Consider the following 22,250-nt stretch of genomic DNA (forward strand, 5'->3'; position numbering starts at 1 on the left):
AAGGAAATGATGTGTTTTCAACTCAATTGTTCATTTCTAAAAGTACCTAAATATTTATTCCAGTGAATATGGCCTGAGGCAATATTTTAACATTTGCAATAGTACTATAAAATTGTACTTAAATGCTTTAATCATAATACATATAGACCCTGACATTTAAACTGTACAGTGTTGATAATTTTACCCTTTTTTTGTGGAGCATGTTTAAAATGATTACCACACAATTTTACATTTTATTCTTTTTTGGAAATTTTATTTCTTAACTATTTTTTTCTCATTAATATTTATTCATGGTTTTGTAACCTCATGGTCTAATTTTGTCATTTTTCTTTCATTTACTATTTCCCAGTAAACAGGATTCCCTCTGATGTGGGCATTAAAATGTTTGTTGTGCAGACGGAAGAACTTGCTGATTTTTTTTTCTTTCCCATCTCCAGGAATTAGAGAAACTGAAAATGTATTGTTTATCCACAGTTGTTGAGTAATTTGGGATACTTATTAATTATGGAGAAATCAGTGTTGCAACTGAAGACTTCTATTTATTTTTAACAATAAAGTTATTAACATTGCTTTTATATTACATTATCCTCTACACCAATAGAAATGTGCGAAGCTCAGCACACTTAGCAGTATGTCCTCAAACACTTTAGGAGTTGGTGTTGAAATAAGACAAGTTGTTCATTTCACAGAGCAAGAAAGATGGAAAGTTTGGGAAAATATTTGAAAAATTTAGGCTTGAAAGTACTGGTATTTCAACTGCTATGCATATGGCTTAAATTACCAAGAGCATCTATTTGCTAAAGATATTGTTAGACAATTCCTTAATTTTTTGCTTGTGTAGACACAGCCTACAGCAATGGCCAGACTTTCTTCAACCTTGAATATTTCCCTTTCCTTTATTCTCCTTGACCTGTATTTTGTTTTCATTTTTAATAGAAAGAATTTTAAGATTAATATAAAGGTTTAAGTTCTTCCTTTAAAGACATTAACAAAGCATCTGTTCTTTCTCATCCCAAATTTTTTATTAAAAATGGAAATATCATAGTTCTTTTGAACCCCAAGTGAATTTACTCAGCTCTATTTTTAAAAACTGAATATATAGTCATGTCATTACTGAAAGCACTTAGTCTAGTGATCTCAACTTCTGCACTTTAACTTTTGTGCAAATAAAACTTCCTTTTGTCAAGTTTCCTTTACCACCTGACTCCATTTCTCTCTTCATCCATCACTCCTAAACCCTCCTCAATTTAGTGTCCCTCCTGGACATTGAACTGAAATTTTTAAATGATGAAGAAATTCTAAATGGCAATGCCCTGTTTTTTCAGTGCTTAGTTCCCATTACCTCTGCAGAATTTGACACTGTTTACTCACACTTTTTAGACATTCTAGCCTCTTTTGTTCCAGGGGAACTTCCTATCAGTACCCACCTGGCACCATATATAGTTATTACAATATTATTGACTATATTTCCTATGCTGTACTTTACATCCCCGTGACTATTTTGTAATTATTTGTAAGAAGATACCTTGTTTTAATTTAATAGTGACAAATGAGTTGAGTGTCTTATTGCTATAGCTAGAAAACACCTTTGTTTGTTTGTTTGTTTGGTCAGTTGGTGGGTTTTAATAAGACTAACAGTCTAGTGGATTAATCATTGGCTAAGAGCCAACGTAATAGGACGTATCTCTTCTAATAATTAGCTCTGACCTTGTGTCTGTGTCTACATTATGATTGTGAAAAACACATAAATAAATTTAGCTAATATCATTAAAACATCAAGTGGGAAAAATTTTTTGCTTCAATTCAAAAGTGCTTTCCCAACACTTTTGTTGTAGTTTTAGAATCTCAGTATAGCAGGAGCTTAGGTGTGAGAATCTCGTTGGGAGGGGACTGAGGAGCTTGCCTTGAAGCTACATTTTCATAGAAAACATGCTGCTTAATTTGGATTTTATGTTTATTTAGGGTATTCTGAAAGCTAATGGAGATGGTGGAGAGATGGCTAATGGTCCACAGTTACTGCTGCTTGCTTCTTGCGAGCTGCTATGTTGGGTACTGCACTTATAAACACAATTTTAAAAATATAATTTCTCTCTTTAACAAATTGAGATTTAGTGTATGGAGTAGCCATGGAAAAGAAAATACATGGACATAAGTCTAAAAGCTAAGGAGTGAAAAAGAGAGAAGACATCGAAAAGATTAGAACCTGCATCAGACAAAATGGCACTAGAGAGAAACCTTGAAACATGGACGTCAGAGAATTTGACCAGCTCACACCCTGTTATTATTTATGGTAGTATCTACACATGTGAAAATTAGATGACAATTCGGGTCAAAGAATCAGTGACTTAACTACCTCGCAATGCTTATGATTAAAAGCTTGTAGGGTTAATCATTTGAATATTTACCTTCATACTTGATTTTATATTGAGTGTATCTCAGTACAGTTTTATGAGTCCAAAAGGGCAATTCTGTAATTACTACAATAGAAGTAGCATCTCCAATGCTAATTTGATCTTGATTCATACCTAATGATGTTTTCAAACATCTTTTGTGAGTTAAATCAAGAGGGTTTGAAAAATGCCAGATTTTATAAAATAATTACCTGTTCAATACCACACACGGATACAACTAAACTAATTCTAATTTTGTATCTAGGCCAAGAGGTGACTGCAGCTGGAATTCTAAAGAGCCATGACGATGTGACAGTGAATAATGAGTAGTACCTACTGCGGCAACTCTTCAGCTAAGATGAGCGTCAACGAAGTATCAGCTTTCTCATTGACTTTGGAGCAAAAAACTGGCTTTGCTTTTGTTGGGATTTTGTGTATTTTCTTGGGACTTCTTATTATCAGATGCTTCAAAATCCTGTTAGACCCATATAGTAGCATGCCTTCCTCCACATGGGAAGATGAAGTTGAAGAGTTTGATAAAGGGACATTTGAATACGCGCTAGCGTGACAGTTCCAGCTTTACGGATTTTAGTGTTAAGCTACTGGGACATGTGGTGGATACAATTATAATTATCTTGAGCATGCTGGAGAGAGGCTCATTTCATTCACTAAATTCAATAAACATGTGGGGTTAATTTATCCCCCATGCTGTGGAAATGATAAACCATTGTTGGGGTTCCTCACTTTCCTCTATCCCCTAATATTGAGGTGTCTAATGAGTAGAGTAGAAGGATCACTTCAGCTTTATATACCATCTTTATTCTAATCTCAAATATCTGCCTTAAATCTCTGCTTCCTTTTTGTGCTAATGAACTGCGCTAGAGGCTTTCTGCTCCTGCCCCTCTGCAATGCCAATCTTCAGATTCCCAACTCCAGCCCAAGTAACATTAGAGAATCAGGTGGCTTAAACATAAGGGACCCTTGGTCCAAAGGACAAATCGGCCTGGCCTGGTGTGGCTCAGCGGTTAAGCATCGACCTAGGATCCAGGGGATCGTGTTTTGGTTCCTGGTCAAGGCACATGGCCTGGTTGCGGGCTCGATCCCCAGTCGGGGGCATGCAGAAGGCAACCGATCAATGACTCTCTCATCATTGATGTTTCTATCTCTCTCTCTCCCTCTCCTTTCCTCTCTCTGAAATCAATAAAGATATATTTTTAAAAATAACAACAAAGGATAAATCTAATATGATTTTCCTAATAACAGCCATTGGTCAAAAATGTATATGGGTGAAAAACAATATCACAAACCTACAAATAGCCAGAGGCCCTACAGATTCCCAAATCTCACAGTGCCCTGACGCTTCCAATTATTTTTCTTCTAGCATCTCTTGCAATAAAACTCCCTAGCTTGAGATCCAAACCAGACCTGCTTCATACTGATACTTCCTCCTCCTCCACCTTTTTAAATTAAATTTATTGGGGTGACATTGGTTAACAAAATTATGTATGCTTCAAGTGCACAATTCTATGATACATCACCTATATATTGCATTGTGTGCTCACCACCCAAAGTCAGACCTCCTTCAGTCACCATGCACTTGACTCCCTCTACCCTTCACTACCTCCCCACCCCCTTTCCTTCTGGTAATCACCATACTGGTGTCTGTGTCTATGAGTTTTTGCTTGTTTGTTTGTCTTGTTTGTCCATTTGTCACTTTCTGTTTTCTATCCCACATATGAGGGAAGTCACATTGTACTTGACTCTTTCTGTCTCATTTATTTCTCTTAGCATGACATGGTACATATATACAATGGAATACTACTCAGCCCTAAGAAAAGATGAAATACTGCCATTTGTGACAACATGGATGGATCTTGAGAATATCCTTCTCTCCTTTTATAAAAAGCACAAAAAAGGGGGGTTTTTAGCATGACCTAGTAGAAAGAGCACTTCTCCAGAAACTAGAAGTCCAGGCTCTGCCCTGCCCCCACTACAGCTATGCAAACATGGCTACGTTATCTAATCTCTGTGGGCTTCAGTGAGGCAACTAACTAGAGGATTTTTAATGTCCTTTCAATCCTAGTGTCCTATGAACTCTACGAACATGCCTGGAAATCCCGAGACATGAGAGGAATGCAGACTTAAGATGTGATGAAAACTTTCTTAGTTTAGGAGCCTAAACTCAGAGATATGATTTATAATGTTGGCCCAGCCAAGAGCAAGCTGCATGACCTCAATATTTACCTAAAGGGGACTCCTCTTCCACACCTGCAAAACAACGATGAGAACACCCCCCCTCTCCCTGCGTGTCTTGCAGGAATGAGAGGACTGTCACATAATGAATGTGAAGGAATTTGAGAACCATAAAACCCAGGTTAAACATACCTTTCATTATTTGTTATCCTCATTGGTAATAGTAATAGAGGTTCTCAAACCTTAAAAAGCAATGGTTTAGAGTAAATTATTCAAACTCTCTAGTCTTCATTGTCTTTATTTGATTAGTGAAAAGATAGAATTATGTAATTCCAAAATTTTTTCCAACTATAAAATTCTGACTATGATCACTGAATGGAGGAATAGCAGGAGATAAATACAAAAATATCTGTGTCACTTGAGAACAAAGAACTGTCAAACATACAAAAAAAAGAATGACTGCCCCAGCCAGTGTGGCACAGTTGATTGGAGAGTCACCCCATGCACCCCAAGGCTGCAGGTTCGATTCCCAGTCAGAGCACATACCTAGGCTGTGGGTCTGATCCCTGGTCAGGGTGCTTTGGGAGGCAACCAATTGATGTCTCTCTCTCTCTCTCTCTCTCTCTCTCTCTCTCTCTCTCTCTCTCTCTCTTCTCTCTCTCTCTCTCCCTTTCCCTTTCTAAGATCAATTTAAAAAAAGAATGACATATTTACTGAGAGTGAACACTAAATTAGATGCTTTCTGTTTATTATGTGATTTGATATTCATCAATTCGTTGAGTTCAGTATTACTATTTCCATTTTATTATCTCAGTTTCACAGATGGGCAATTGAAGTTGAGAGAAACTATTTCCCAAGGTCACCAAGCTAGGGGGAAATTGAACTTGGGCAATCTAATGTCAGAGTCCTTGTTTGTAAACATCCTGCTGTACTCCAACACTGTCCCCATACTTCTACAAATCTTATAAAGATGATTACTGCTCAGGTCTATGGCACTCCAAAACCAGCTGTCTCAGTGAGATTCCCAGATACTTTGTATCTCCTAGTAGATTTAGAACACATCTGTGTTGGCCATGGGTCTTCTGGAACAAGCTCATACCTCAACAAGGTTCTCTGAACCCCAGTAGGCACAGGAATATCAGCCTGGGACATCTTGTAGCTAGTTAGTAATTTGGTCCGAAAACTCCTCATTGAGCCATGTCAGCTGGACACACTGAAAGCTGTATGTACCAGGACACCAGGCATATTCTTTGTGACCCACATTTTAAAGTACTCACTAAGATGTATAAGTACCGGATGCTCCATTTGTTTCCCAAGGAAGACACCTATCAAGACCCTTTATTTTAGTGACTAGAATATAACAAAGCCAGATATTTATTTCAAAAAGGAAAAAGGCCCAAAACCCAAAAGACAAGAACACTTGATGAAGTATGAGCATTATTTCTGAAAGTTCAACCTCCACAAGCTTTTTCAGATCTCTTCAACTTCACCATAATATTATTTCAATCCCTCTAAAGAGAAATTATTTTAACCAAAAGTGCCTTTAGCCATGGGATATATATGGCCTATTGTATGTCTTAGACTTTTTGGGGAGAGAGAAGAAGAAAGAGAGGTCAACATCTGTATTTTCAGAGCAAGAAACAATATAAAGGACATAAAAGGCTGGTTCTACTATGGACACAAGATAGAGATTTCCTGAAATGTTAAGCCTTCTAGGGATAGTTGTCCAATGTCACAGCCAGATTATCCTCTGGCTGCCCTTTCCCAGGAGCCCTGTCAGGGAAGACAGGAGGAAAGGGAGAGGAGCATCCCTCCAGACAGTTTCCTCTTGGTACCTTACTCACCTGTCTGGAATACCTGTATTGGGTTTACCATTCAAGGTTGGCTTTATGGATGGTGCAATTTCATCTTTATCCCCCAAAGCATCTCCTCAGTGCTCCAGGAAGTCTGAATTCCTTTAACAGAGAACAAAGACTTTCATTTCACAGTTAGGCTTAGAATAAAAATGTCTGCTTGATGTAAGACTAAAGCTAATTCACACTACTCTGTAGTCAAGCAAAAAAGGAAATTGACCACTATCAAAGGCATCCGCCAACTCTGGTAGAGTAAAAAGTATAAGAAGTAGGTAGAACATATGATAATTCTATTTTTTATTAAAGTATAGTTGCATACAGTATTATATTAGTTTCAGGTATACAGTATAGTGATTCTACATTTATACACCTTACACTGTGACAGGTGGTCTGGTAACCAACTGTCACCATACAAAGTTATTATGATATTATTAATTTTTTCCCCTGTGCTGTACATTATATCCCCATGACTTATTTTATAACTGGAAGTTTATAGCTTTTATTCTCCTCTACGTTTTTCACACATCCCCCATCTCTCCCCTCTGGGAGCCATCATTTCTGGGTATATACCCCAAGAAATTTAAAACAGGGTCTTGTAAAGATATCTGTACACCCCTATTCATAGCAACGTTATTCACGGTAGCTAAAAGGTGGAATCCACCCAAGGTATACCAATTGGTGAATGGATGGTTAATTGTGGTAAATGCACACAGTGGAATATTATTCGGCCTTGAAAAGGAAGGGAATTCTGCAGTATGCCACAACATAGATGCACCTAAGGACATTATTCGAAGTGAAATAAGCCATTTACAAAGAGGAAAATACTGTGTGATTCCACTTAAGTGAGGTACTTACAGTAGTAAAAACTCACAAAAAACAATAGGAAACGGGGGAAGAATGGGGAGTTATTGTTCAATAGGTATAGAGGGGGCTTTTTACAAGATAAAAAGAGCTATGGAGAGGGGTGGTGGTGATGGTTGCACAGCAATGCGAATGTATTTAATATCACCGAATTGTACACTTAAAATGGTTAAGGCAGGACATTTTATGTTAAGTGTATTTTCCCACAATAAAAATGCAAAAGCAAAAACCAACAGCAGCAGGAAACCTGCCTATCACCATATCTGGGACATGGAATATAATAAATGTCCTGGAATATAATAAATGTCCATTGGACCCCTGCCTTCCCCAAAAATAAAAAGAAAGACAGAAATAGGTAGGCTCCTGGAAGAGGGCGGGTGTTGGGGTAACGGCTGGAGGAAGGGAGGCTGGAGGTGGCGGAAGGAACTGCAAGTAAGTCCGCAGCTCCTGTCCAAGGCCGGTGAGTAGGACTTGTTTTGGGTTTCAGCCTCATCTCAGCAGATTTAAATAACCAGCCACCTAGCTGTGTCTGAGATGTGACTCATTCCTATGCCTGACTACTTTCTATATGGGGAATCAGAGCCCTGTGTGGAACAGGCCAGTCAGTGCCTTGTCCCAGAGGCCTTTTGAGAGCAGAAGGAGTCATAGGCACCTATTTGTAATTCTGTCTCTATATGATACGGCTAGCCCCATGACATCAGCCTGACTGATTAGCATGACACTTACCTAAGAGCATCTAAGGGGTTTCACTTAGGTACCTCCAGCCCCCTTTCTACAGCCTGGTATCTGCAGGCCAAACTACATTTCTCCCTATTTTAATAGTCGTAGTACCTATCCCAGTCTCTAATGATTCACCCCAGAATCTTGGATGTAGCTGAGTAAAAGTCACCAACTCAAAATACTGCCAAAACAGTAAAAGTGAAGGCTAAGTATGAACACAAATTGACTCATTTAATCCTCACAGTAACTCCACAACAAGGTAGGTACCACTATTATCCATAACTGCATTTTGCAGATGAGAAAATCAAGGTAGAGAGAGGCTGAGGAACTTGCCAGAGATCACACAGATAGGAAGCGGCTGGGTCAGGATGGGAATGGAGCATTCTCACTCCAGGGACTTGCTCTTAGCCACTGTATCTCACCACAGCCACGCTGCTCAGGCAACTGGAACTCACTTGGATCATTTCTTATAAATCACAGGGAGGACTCATTCAATCTTCACAATTGAAAACCATGACAGAGCCTGCACGGAGGGATTGTTTGTGCTGTCTTAATAATTACCACCTCACAGATGCGAGCCAAACCTTTCCCTCTACAAATCTCAAAAACCAGGTTTGAAAAAATTTTTCCCAAAGGGAGACAAAAAGGCCATTTAGCAGTGCCACTGGGAAACTTGCCCACTGTTTGATTTCTTCTTGAAACCATTTTCCCACTAGGTAGAAATATTTTCAATAAATCATTGACTGAACTCTCGATCTGCTCACTTCCCATGCAGACAAAAGTCAAAATAATATGTACTATAAGCAAGATAAACTAATGTCAGATAGCATTTTCTAGTTACAAAGTATAGAAACTATCTCTGGAGGACTATATTTTCTGCACATGCTGAACAATAGGAGGTCACGAAGGTTCATGTGAAATAAAAAGATGGAACTAAATTTATTTAGTTCCAAACAATTAAAGCACTGCTCGTATTTTGTTAAATAATTGCTGTTGAGTAATACAGCCCCCCTTATGAATTAAAGAAACTTTATTTTACTTTCTATCTAAAAGGATTAATGGTTTACTACTAGTTACTAGTTGATGTAGTACTTAAGGTTCCTGGGGGCTAATGACTGGGCGGGACATACAGTATTATTCCAGGCCTCTCACTGCTCAGTCATCTCTTTCAAGTAAGATTCTAACCAATAAGAAGAAGCCTAAGGTTCTGAGCTGAAAGCTGAGCGCCCCATATATGCCTGGGTGATGCTGAAGCAGATTATGCTTCCTGAGAAGGCAGCTCCGGCTGGTGAGTTAAACATTTCTGGGCAGGGTAAAAATGACACTTAATATTATGTCATAAAGTAGATTCTGAGGAGTGGAGTAAGGGCAAAGATATCGAGGACTCTAAAGAGAAGTGGGATATTCTATAAAAACTAAAGAGATAACAGATTCACTTAGGATTTCCCCAGGAAAGGTTATTTGAGAGTTGAAGTTGAAAAAAATTTTTAATTCAAATAAATAGTTTTAGTAATTTCAGGAGAGAGGCAAGTTTTTGTATTTATCTTTCTAAAACCTTCTTGGAAAAGACAACTTTTAAGGTGTAAATATAATGACATTATTTTAAAGAAAAAACGCTCTAAGATGAGGTTGTACCATGGATTTTAAAAAATGATTATATAGTCTGTTTATCTGAAAGTTAAATATAAACTTCTTGGTAAAGATTCAGAATATTTCACTAAGAGGAATCAGTGGAGCATGATTATTTAACTTAAACATCACATACGACTTTATTGAGGACTGTGATTTATGTCCATACCCTGAATAATCATGTTATTTTAAAGATTTTTATAATAGCTTTTGTAAAACAGACAAATTTATGAGAAAATCAAATATTTTGAAGGCAAGTAAAAGATCTGATAGTTAAGAGAGACATCCTATCTTGACAGGACTTATTTTTAAAAACTAACAAGAATATATTTTTAGGAGTTTAAATATTTTTAAATTTTACTTATAATTTAATGTATATAGATATCAAGCCTAAAAAAACTTTATTTAGTACTGTCAATGAACTGTGTTTCAGGCTAAGAATATTCTCATCAGCTCTTACTGTACTAAATCGGTAGTTCTATCTTTTCTAAAGTCATATTGAATCCAATCGCACAGAGTCTAAGCAAATACTACAAACACAGGTAGGAGTTTAATAACTCCACTGGAAATTCTGTTTGCTGAAGTGGGTCCCCAGTTATTTATTATAGGATTTAATTACTCAGGTGATTAAGGTTCCTGGACAGGTAATTTTTAATGAAATGAATTTAAAATTATATGTCTTATGAAAGAACACTCTTTCCTCAACCCCTCCCATTTCTACTTAAATATATTTATATTACTTGGACCAAGTTTAATTTTCTTTTTCAATGACAGTCTTGAAGAACAATGTGAAGATTGCTTAGGAGACAATACATCAGGAATCTCCTTACTGAGTTCTACTAACAAAAGCCGGGCCCTCCCTAATGTAAACATATTAGTGTTTATTTTGAGGAGAAAATATATAGATTTTTTTTAAAAAAAAAAAAAGCATACAGTAAATAGCTGAGTCCTCCCAAAACATCGAGTTGGAAGATGTCCCTGAACAATTCTTCCAGCGCATTTCTGGACTCAGCGCCCAGCAATACCAACCGCTTTCAGGTCAATGTCATAAGTGAGGGCCACGAGGGCAGCGCCGCGGCGGAGAACGCCGACCCCCCGCATTATGAGGAAACCTCTTTCGGGGATGAAGCCCAGACCAGATTCAGAATCAGCTTTCGGCCTGGGAAACAGGAGTGCTATGACAATTTCCTCCAAAACGGAGAAACGGCTAAGACAGATGCTAGTTTCCATGTCTATGATTCCCACACAAACACATACTACCTGCAAACCTTCGGCCACAACACCATGGATGCTGTCCCCAAGATCGAGTACTATCGCAACACCGGCAGCGTGAGCGGGCCCAAGGCCAACCGCCCCAGCCTGCTGGAGATCCACGAGCAGCTTGCCAAGGTAAGCGCCCGGGCACGCGTGGGCCCTCCCTGTCCTTCCCCTCCGGGGGCATTTCCTGCTCTTCAATGACACCCGGAATGTCAAGGCTGCCAGGGCCCCGGCCTGTCCCAAGCCGTCTGTCTCACACGACTGGCCCTAGTTCCCAATAAACAGAAAATATGCAGAAGTGTTCCACAAACGTTTGCTGACCGAGGACAGGGAACTAGAGAATTGACTCTGAAAGTTAGGCAACATGTGGTAGCTTGTTTACAATCGCTGTCCACTCCATTCACACACGGTTAAACATGTCAAACTGAATGCTAAGCTGATTTCACCTTAGGATTAATGCTTCTACAACAGTTGTAAAAAACAAAAACCAGAAAGAATCCCTGGTGCTTGCTGTAGTTAAGACTGTGGTGCCAGCCTTTAGTGCACATGGGTATTTTTTATATTCTTTAGAGGGACAGCAGAGATTTATAAGATTCAGCATTTTTGTCCCTTCCTCTTCAAAGCTTTGCCTGAGGCTCCCGGGTGCACTTAAGCATATAAAAGTAACTAAATTAAATTTAAGTACAGATGCAGCAGATGTGGCTAAACTTTTTATTATTTAAGGAATATAGCCACGGTTCCCCACTCTGCCAGAAACGTGAGGCAGCACTTTTTCTACTCCTGTGGCAAACCATTTGTAAGTTCTGTATGTAGATTCCTTCTTCCATAGCCTGCTCTAAAATATGCTGATGGCCTTTATCTCCCTGTTCTTCTGGAGCGCAGTTGGGAATGAATATCACTCTTTATGGATATAATTACTTGTTAAGAAGAATAGTTAGCTGTCACATGTCCAAATATAGTTTACTCTTGCCCAAGTGTTGCAATAAGGAAAAGAATTGATTGAAAAAATTTCTTTCATAGCCATTCCTTCAACAATCTTTTCATTAAATGATTACCCTAAGGATTCTAGGAATACTGATCTCACGAGAGATGCTAATAAAGGTGAAAAGCTCCTTTTAGTTTCTGCCCATCCTTCTTTGCCCAAGGAAACCCATCTCCAAAGCTTGTTCCCCTCGGCTGTTCAAGGTCCCAGACCCTGGGTTCTAACCCCAGAGACCGAGTGACTTCCCAGGGAGGAGCCCATGCCCTGACCTTCGCTCACATCTCTCCCCACCAGGCCTGACCTGTTCCCTGCGCCGTGTCGGCCACACTCCTCTGCACGGCTGGTTTCTTTACAGACGTAAGACTTAGACTTTATCTGGGATGTTCGATGCTATAAGCAAAAGAAGTTAGCAATGTTGCAAAGTTGGACAAAATGACAGTCCCCAAGGACATTTTTGAGAAGCTCTTGAAATTTGAAGCTCTTGAAGTCAGATTGAGGTGCCACTTTCCTTTTCTGAGGGGAGAGGAAAGGAGAGAAAAAGGGGAGAAGAAATAGTGAGAAGAAGTCTGAGAGAAGAGGGTGCGGGAGCTTCCAAGATGCTGGAGGGGTACAAAGAGAAAGGCCTTAGAGAGATTTCAGGTTATTCTGAAGAAGTAAATGACCCAAAATCCTCTTTAAAAAGACTGGAAATTCTACTACACCACACTCGACGTCATTACACACGGTAGTTTTTAAAGCTGCATCCTTCATAAAATTGTGATCAAAATTTAAATATTCTCATTCATCCCCTTCCCCAACTTACAACAAAAGAAAAGAAAATTTTAACTCTATTAAAAAGGAAATGGAATAAACTCACACTGTTCTTAGGACTGATATTCTGGAGAGAGAAGAGTAGCTTATTTACAATTTCTAAAGCCATAACACGTAAATCATTATACATGGAAAGAAAAACTCTGGGGGAACGTTGTTCAAAAACCATCTGATTCAGTAGAAATGCAATTGCTGCATTTGACAAATGTGATAGCTGGGATATCATGTTCTCTTGGAAAAGATAAAATGAAACTGAGGATACAAAGGAATGGCAAATTAAACAAATAATTAAAAATTAGATTTAGGCCCCATGCCCTAAATAATCATTCTGAATTAGTACCTAATGAGTTACTCTTTGTATGAACTTGACCTTTACTTATCTAGGGTACTTGGTTTTGATTGAACCATACAGAAGTATCCACATAGCCAAACTGGAAACAGAATTCAAATACAACCGCAGCATCTGCAATGGGCACGTTCCTAGAAGCCGGGACCACTGTAGTGTCACTAAAGTTGTAGGGATAAGCCTGCCTCTCCATGTGTTCTACCCGGTGATGTCCTTTGACTGCAGACAATTACAGTCAGTGCCTTAGTCACTTCATCTCTTTCTCCCTTGCCAGTGAATTTGCTACCACTATTTCCCCTGCTTTTCTTTGCCCCACACTCCCAAATAAAAGATGAAAACCTGCAATATAATGTAATGTAACTCTACTGCCACCTCCTTGTAGTCCTTGACATTTTTTAAGGTAGTTTCTCAAATCACCACTAGAGCAAACATTATATGGTAATACTCAGATAGGTCAAAGATTTTGTATACAAAAAAATTATATGTGATAGTGTTTACTTAATTTAAAAGTGGGAAGTATATATATATACACACACACATATATATATTCTTTTTTTCAAACATGTTTAGGACATATTTTACACACTGTCCTGCATTCTGCTGTTTTCACTAAACAATATACTTTGGAGATTTTTCCATATCAAAACATGTGTAACGATTATTATATTATACATCTGACGAAGGTTAATCTAGTATTTTTACTTTGTAAAAATAATCCCACTTTTAGTGTCCAGACTATTCTTATAGCTGCCTTTTCATAGAACTTCTTTTCAGCCTTACTAACCACTGTTAGTAAAAAATATGATTACAGAAAAAGTATGACTACTGTCAGAAAAAACATGATTACAAGGGAATCAGGAAAATACATAACCTTTCTATCAAAGTCAGTGTTCTGATGTCATTGAAATAAATTGTCTTTGAAATGTATAAAATAGTATAAAAATTAAGATAAATTATTATCCTTAAAGAGACCAACTTTTAGAAACTGCTTTAAAACAAAAACAATAGAATCACTTCACATTTTGGTCATTAGGTTGTTAGCAACTAAAAGAAACTTATGAATAAAAACATTAAGTGTGACTCCGATATATAACAACAAACTTTTTACTGAGAAATTTTATGTATCAGGCACGATGCTCACACTTGACAAATTCTCACTCAATCCTTATAACAACTCTTCAAGTTAGGTATTATTATTATTTTTATTTTATAGAAGGTGAAAGTTTTTAAAAATCTTGTGGACCTTAGAAGAGAAAACAATGACTTAGAGAACTCAAACCTGCAAGGTCAAGAAAGAAAGGTCACCTGGCTGATAAGTTGAACCCATGCCTACACGACTCCATAGTCCACGCTCTTTACTACTATAATTCAACCTAAGCCTACTCTCCCAAACCTGTTTACCTCGGCTTATTCCATGGCTATAGAAAATGATGGAACTCAGGCACATAGAAATCGCACCTCAGTCATGATGGGTTGAGCAGGAGATCCCATCCCAGTTCCTTCCTTATTTTGGGGACTGTGCCAAAAGATTATGTTGCTTCCCCTACAGAATTAATTGTAGGTCTCAATTTTCATTGTCATCATCAAAAGCATTTATTAGCCATTTATTTACAAGAGCTGCTGTATAAAGCGAGTTAAAGAGATTTGACCTCCACTCTCTAAAATTTTATTTTATAAGTCAAGTGGCATTGCTGTGGGTAGAAATAAAGGATATGTAGTCAAGTTAACAAGCATTAAACCACAGGAGTCAATGTAGAAATGCTTATCTTCTGTAAAAGGACAAACAAAATGTACAAATGCGTTCTCTAGAAAATATTTCTAAAGTGTTTCAAAGCTCAAAGTTGGAACTTTAGCATTCAAATTGGGGATATGAGAAATATCACCAAGGCAAATAAAATAGACATTAAAATTGAGGCAATAAATTCCTTGAAGGCCAGTGATTACCAGAAGCTACCCCTAAAACATTCGTTGTAGTGAAACTCTGCAACTAAGGGCTCATTCTAATACCTGTCCGGTTTTTAGTGCCGAAGGCCAAGCCTGGGAGCTCTCACTATTAAAGTACTCTGTGGAAACAAACAAACAGAACAGATTAATTTCCCATTATAAATAGCTCAGTGATAGATGGTGAGTAGAGTAGGAGTTCCCTTAAAAGTATTCTTGGAAAATATTAAGAATCATTTCATCTCATTTTCTTTTTCTGGTTTATCATAGTTTATCACATACAGCTTACCTTTTGGTCCAAGTTATCAAATATATGTCAATTTGTGTGTGAGCCATGTGTTTTCAGATGTAGTAAAAATACTGTGATTATAAATTATACCATTGGTATGATTTAGAGGCAGGTCTATAGTAATTTTTAGAACAAGAAAAAAAACCTTATTTCTTTTTAAAAATTTTATTTTTATTTATAGTTGACTATATTACATTAGTTTCAAGTATACAACATAGTGATTAGATATTTATATCTACCTTACGATTGATCACCAGGATGTCACCCTACAGTTATTACGATATTATTGACTATATGCACTATGATATTACATCCCCATGACTAATTTTATAACTGGCAGTTGGTACTAATCCCCTTCACCTTTTTCACCCTCCCCCCCCTCCCATCTGGCAGCCATCAGTTTGTTCTGCGTATCTGAGTCTCTTTCTGTTTTCTTTATTTTCACAATTTAAAACACTCCCCTTTACCGCAAAGGGCTAGAAATGTACAAACATAATAACATTGATTATTAAGATAGAGAAATGTGGTTAGAATCAAGTTTTATGATTCTGAAATGAACCTTAGGAATTTTCAGGTCCTTACTGGAATTGGAGCTAAAACATGGACTGGCAGTAATCTGAGAGGGTGAGGGGAATAATATCGGCCATATGTGGATAACTGTGGAAGCTGAATGGCAGGTACATGAGATATATTTGTCTCCCTACTGTTGCATATGTTTAAATATTTCAATAATAAAAGAAAGTTTAAAACAATGGGAAGCGTATCCTGTAGGCCTAAATACTTATGGAACTACTTCTCAATGATGGTCTGAAGTTTCTACTATCCCAAGATTAAAGGCTAAAAACTTGAAAATGTATCTAGTTAGAACTTAAAGAATAAATATCTTAATTTTTTTCATTTACCTCTTACTTTATCTGTGATTAAAGCTTTATTAGTTTATCAGTATTAGGGGGACAAAGATTTTATCAAATGGTCTTTCTTTTTTCCCTTCTTTCTTTCTAATGCACTTTCTTTTACCTTCTCTGAATACTTAATGCACAGGTAAAAACGCTTAGTAAATAAATAATCATTCCCTAAAGCTATGCAATTTAAAATGCATTTGTGAAAGGTTGTGGGTCATCATTTATGGTAATGGAGTGTGAACAAACAAATTAATTCCAAGTATGAAGGAAAAAACTGGTTTCAGGCAGCCAGCATGAAACTTTTATTAGTCTTTGAGACTTTGGTCCCAAGAACATGGAGCAGCCAGGAGTCTGCTTGCCATTGATTATAGCTCACAGCCATGGAGTCCCCACAAACCCTCTACCCGGAGTCTTGTTCAGCACTTTATAATTGCTCTTTGGGCTTGCAAAGGAGGCATTTATTAAGAAGTGAGACCAAGCTTTGCTTTGCCATGTCAGAACAGGAAGACAGCAAACATAGAAAAATGAATTTGCCTTAGAGTAAACTACTTCAAAGTAAGATTTTCAGAAAACCCAGTAGATTCATCCTCATTTGCAGTACCCAGGAAAGGTTAAGTAACTTGCTGGAGGACACACCCTGAATTAATTGCAGAGCCAAAACTGGACTCCAACTCTTCTAGTTTATATGGTGCAGCAGTGTGTCAACTCCCGCCTGAGCGTGGGCAGTGGAAATAGGGTCTGTACTTTTAAATTTACTATCAGACCTTTACAGTCAGTAGAAGAAATACATACATTCGAGGGTTTTTTCCCCCTCCAGGGTATGAATATATTTAAAACTTTGAAACTCCAGCAGTTTGAATGTATTTACCTGAAGGAGGGTTATGCATCCTACATTGGCTTTATTTTGGAATAGTTGAGAAAATTATTGCCTTATTAATTTCCATATATGATGATGTCCCTGCCATGTTTTATAAAATATTCTTTTAGCTTTATATAGAGAGATAAATTGAAGAACTGTTAAACGTGACTAGGAGGGAATCAATCAGATAAAAATGCTCATTTAAGGGGAAATGTTAAATATACTTTAGCCTACTTGGTAAGATTTTTTTTACAGCCATTGGTATTCTCATTAATCCAGATCTAAGGGTCACAGTTACCCTCAGAGTTCATCAGAGAGCAGAGTAATTTCCTGAACCAAACACTCAAGTTCAGGTTTAATCATAAAGCATGGGTTTTATTCCCAGGACTGCCTTTATAAAACAAGTAATTAAGGCTTTGTCTCATGGGGTCCCCAATTAATCCAGGAAAAGGAAATTGCCTTCTCCCTGAATGAATAACTGCTGATGGTCTGGCCATGGGATCTTTTTGTTCCAAAGCATATTAACACTTAGATAACAATTTTTAAATTAATTTCTTTTCCAATTATGGTTGACATGCAGTATTATATTAGTTTCAGTGTACAACATAGTACTTAGACATTTATATACCTTATGAAGTGATCACCCACCTGACACTATATATAGTTATTAACAATGTTATTAACTGTATTCTTCATGCTGTACTTTATATCCCACGATTATTTTTATAATGGGCAATTTGTACTTCTTAATCTGGCCATGGGATCTTGATTAACTAGAATATTGACAATTTTAAAAGTTTTTTCTCAAACTAAGTCAATAAATGAATCTCCTAACCAAATAATCTCTACAACAGTCATGGACATTGTAACACATTTCTCAGTTCCCTGCTCTCATTGATTTTCCAGCTGTGGAAAATGAAAGTTGCATTTGATCCACGCAGCTGCCTTATGTGGGTAGAATCCTTTCAGAGAAAAGTTGAATATTTAATTGTCTGTTTCACCCATCTGTAATTGGCTGTATTATATAGACATGTGTCATCCAATATGCTAACCACCAGTCACATGAGCCACTGAGCATTTGAAGCGTGGTTAGTCCAAATTGAGATGCACTGTCTGTGTAAAGTACACCCAGATTTCAAAGACATACATGAAAAAAAGAATGTAAACTATCTCATTATTATTTTTATATCTGTCATATGTTGAAAAGAATATTTTATATGGATTCTATTAAGTAAAATATATTGTTAAGACAGTCTGTGATTCAGGTTCCTCCTACCAGGTGGGTGCCACAACTGTTAATGAATATTTGCCTTGCAAATATTAGAAATATGATATTCTACAGAAATTAAATATATTTTTAAAATTTAAGGGTTCACACCTGAACCCATGTTATTTTACTAATTTCTTTTTACCTTTTTAAAACTAGCTACTGAAAAATTGTGAATCGCGTACATACATTTGTGGCTGGTATAGAGCACAGGGTTCTGCTCTTCTAGTTCAGCCTCCAGTTCCATGGACTTAGTTTATCCATCATCTTACATTGATATAAACAAATGCTGTCAGCATTCAATTATCTGTGCAAACAGAGACTTAAGGATGCTTAAGATTAAAATATACCTCAGGTAATTCATAACTAAACTTTAACTATTAATTTGTGTCCTTTGTCATTCAATTCCCCCCCCACCCATGCTGTCTTAAGACAATAAAATAATCCATTTTGGGATTTATTCCTTTCCTTTCCCTTTTTAAATGTGGCCTGCACAAAGGAAACAGTGAGAAATGGAATACCCAATAGGGAAGAAAGAGAAAAAAATAGGAAGCAAGAATGAATAAGAAACTGTTACCTATTCCTAAGTGATAGGTGTCAGGTGGCCTTCAAGCCCACTTTATGGATTCAATACTGTTTATCAATGGCCTTATGTGTGAGGCCCTCGGTGGGCGTTGAGGAGAAGTAACCCACGCCACCAGATTCCTTCAGTCACTTAATATACAATGACTCTCATTGCATTGTGTTACGTTGGCTACCCAAGTGTCACATTAGAATCATGAAAAAAAGTCTCAAGTGAGAACAAAGTTGGGAGAAATCCTTACTTACAGAGAGAAGTACAAAAATATTCTGGAGGAAGGAGACAAGAAGTCAAAGTCAATTTGAGTAAACAGCCCAAATTAGGGCCAGTTTACGGTGAGAAGGCTAATGGTACATAAAAGCCCAAAGCAGCAAGAATCCTTGGGCATAGCAAGGGCGAGAACTTCGATCATCTCCAAATAAGGTTCTTATCATTAATATTGAATATTTATTTCATACCAGTTCCATTTTAGAAGGGAAAATGCCCTTGTCCAAGACCTCTTAGCTAATAATGTCAGAACACATCATTCTAGGCTTAAATCAATTTAAAATATTTAAACAAACTAAAGCTGTTCTTTGATAATGATAATTAAGTGCTGAATGAAAAGACTTCCCTAATGGACTCCAGACCCTTGCTGGGGAAGATTGCTTTGGGGAAGCATGCTGGGTGTAGTCTAACCACCAAAGAGTCAGGTAGGTGCCGGGTAGGCTAAATTAAGTGGATGCTCCTGAAGTTAATAAAAGTCATACCTAAAAGAGAAATTAAGGGGTTGTTCTTGAGAGAAACAGAGCTATTTCTTCCCCCACTGAATTCAGAGACTTCCTATAGACCAGGAAGGTCTTTCTCAAAATTAAGCCACAGGAAAATAAATAAATAAATAAATAAATCAAGATGTTGACCTTTTAAAAATGTATATATTGATTTCAGAGAGAGAAGGGAGAGGGAGAGAGTTGAAACATCAATGATGAGAGTCATTGATCGGCTGCCTCCTGCACGCCCCTCCCTGGGGATCAAGCCCGCAACCCAGGCATGTGCCCTGACCGGGAATCGAATGGCGATCCCCTGGGTCCTAGGTAGATGCTCAACCAATGAGCCATGCCGGTTGGGTGGTTTTGACATTTTTATACTACTTACTTCTTATTTCTACTCAGCCTGTCCTTCTGATCATGAGATTTCTCTCCTTCTGTACAATACCAGTAGCACAGCCAACAGTTCTGAGGCAAAGGCATATCACATCTAAAAGAAAGTTTTCCTACAGGAATAACATTCTTGTAGTTATAAGGTGCCTTTAAACCTTTCCTTAAAAAAAAAAAATCTGTGTTATTTCATTGAATCTTCTTAAAGATACTCTGATGTGAGTAGAGAAGTTTTATTGTCATTTTTTAGATGAATAAAATGAAGCCCAGAGAGGATAACGGAAGGGAAGGCCCAGTACTCTGGATTAGTAAGGAAGGTTAACTTTCAGGCGCTCTTACCAAGCCTTCTCAAAGACCCTCACTCTCTCCATAGACTTCCTCCCTTTACTGCATCCCTTCTCTCTTTTGTTCCTTTTATATTCCAGACAAATCCAAATCTGGTCATTTTTCCCTAAGGTACTATTCTCGACAGTAGAACTGCCCAGGTTCCCTCACCACAGCTGTAGTCTTGCTGCCTAAAATCACTCAGCTTCCCAGAACAAAAACTAATTATCTTGTTAAAATGTGTAAATTTCTTTTGTCTAAGCGTTTATGTCCATTGTTTTGATTTGCTCTGAAATTCTGATGGAGCCGTGTTTGTTGACCACATGCCGTGTTTTTGCTCTCGGTAAAAATGCAGAATGTGGCCGTGGCCCCAGGCTCAGCCGACAGGGTCGCTAACGGTGACGGGATGCCAGGAGATGAACAAGCTGAGAACAAAGAAGAAGAGAATTCTGGTGCTGTGAAGTTCGGATGGGTGAAAGGTGTGCTGGTGAGAAAGCTCCTATGTTTACAAATGAAGATTATCCATTCGATGTTCTAGTAGACTGTTCACAAGGCTTGAGCAGCAGAGTTACAGAGACCTGGCTTTGCCCCACTGCCACTTCTCATGTCCCTTTCAATGTTCCTTGAATCCGCAGGTAAGATGCATGTTGAATATCTGGGGTGTCATGCTCTTCATTCGCCTCTCCTGGATTGTTGGAGAAGCTGGAATCGGTAAGCATCTTTTTCTGCTCCTATATAATTTTTGATGTCTATTATCAGCTCAAGAAGCAATTTGTTTCACCATTAATGCTGAATGTGATATGAAGGTCACAGAAGAGCATTTGGGCTCTTTTACTTTGCCTCTTAGACATGTTTGTCAGAGAGGAAAGGTGAAGCATTAACTCCCAGGAGACTGGAATTTTCCAGCTTGCCAACCAGATAAATGCTCAAGAAAATATTTCTATATTTTCATGGAGTTTTAGGTGTACAGGTATATAGATACACATTAATTTTAAATAATAGTATTCGTATTTGTGACATGCTGACATTCATCAGAGTATCCCTCTTATGATTATTGGCAAAACTTCACTAAGTAAAAATAACTTGTGGAAAACAAGTGAAAATGTGACCTAACTAATAAAAACTCTGAACTGTTGAACATTTTCCAAAGAAAATAATTGTGTTACTTTCAGGTATCAGCAGTAAGAACACCAAGGTGAATAAAGTATTGCCAGATAGGAGCTTAAAGTGATAGATCAAATGACTGATATTATGCCCAGAACTCCTGCTAATTTTTCTAAATGGAAAGTGGATGATGTTGAAATTATTATGAGTGATTATTCAATGTTTTTACATATTATAATCCGTTTAAAGTAGTATTTCCTGTGGCAAATCTTTTTTATTGAGAGTGTATTAATAAAATTTATATGAAAAATTTATTTGAATTTTATCAAAGTTCCTGATTCAATGTGATAAAAATTAATGGTGTTCTACTCTATGTATGGAAAATGCATTATGGATTCACTCTTGGGGAAGACTTATAAATCATTAGGATCAAGAACATAGAGGTTCCGATGTGCTTTCACATATTATTCCAGAATGTATCTCAATTTGCATTCAAAAGGTACTTGGTCATAATTTATTGCTTTCGCTCCTCAAAACATATTGAGAATCATCAGAAGATGGAAAAAGAAAGGGCTGGGTTGTACATTGAAAAATTGGAACCAGTTCCCATAGTTTTTCCATGTTTCATGTTTGGCAGTTGCTGGGTTCCTGACAAAGGGCTGCTTGCTGGCTTTATGATGCATGTCAAATGAGTGCTTACAGCCGCAGGGTCCCAAATAAGTATATGCTGTTCCATGGAAAATCTGCATCTTAATATTGCCAAGTTGTTGCTCCAGGGCTTCATGCAAAATTAGGTTTTTAAGGGCA

General features: G+C 37.6%; 2 protein-coding genes across 4 annotated transcripts in view; both read left to right on the forward strand.

The window, feature by feature from the left end:
* Positions 1-2,712: 2,712 nt before the first annotated feature.
* On the forward strand, positions 2,713-3,600 carry CTXN2 (cortexin 2; the record flags this gene model as incomplete). Its single annotated transcript, XM_081133866.1, has 1 exon — positions 2,713-3,600. One exon carries the CDS (start codon positions 2,713-2,715, stop codon positions 2,956-2,958), a length of 246 nt encoding a protein of 81 aa, XP_080989992.1. The 3' UTR covers positions 2,959-3,600.
* A 5,613-nt stretch (positions 3,601-9,213) lies between these two features.
* The window catches only part of SLC12A1 (solute carrier family 12 member 1), an 82,931-nt gene continuing 69,894 nt past the window's right edge, over positions 9,214-22,250 (forward strand). The window contains exons 1-4 of one of the 3 annotated variants that reach the window (XM_081157975.1): positions 9,214-9,305; positions 10,421-11,035; positions 20,695-20,826; positions 20,975-21,050. In XM_081157975.1, coding sequence (XP_081014101.1) covers positions 10,619-11,035; positions 20,695-20,826; positions 20,975-21,050 — 625 coding nt within the window. In that variant the 5' untranslated portion in view covers positions 9,214-9,305; positions 10,421-10,618. The remainder of the gene's footprint in view (positions 9,306-10,420; positions 11,036-20,694; positions 20,827-20,974; positions 21,051-22,250) is intronic. The other 2 variants (XM_081157974.1, XM_081157976.1) reach the window with 2 other exon arrangements.

This window comes from Miniopterus schreibersii (genome assembly GCF_964146895.1).
Source record: "Miniopterus schreibersii genome assembly, chromosome: 1".
Taxonomy (NCBI): domain Eukaryota; kingdom Metazoa; phylum Chordata; class Mammalia; order Chiroptera; family Miniopteridae; genus Miniopterus; species Miniopterus schreibersii.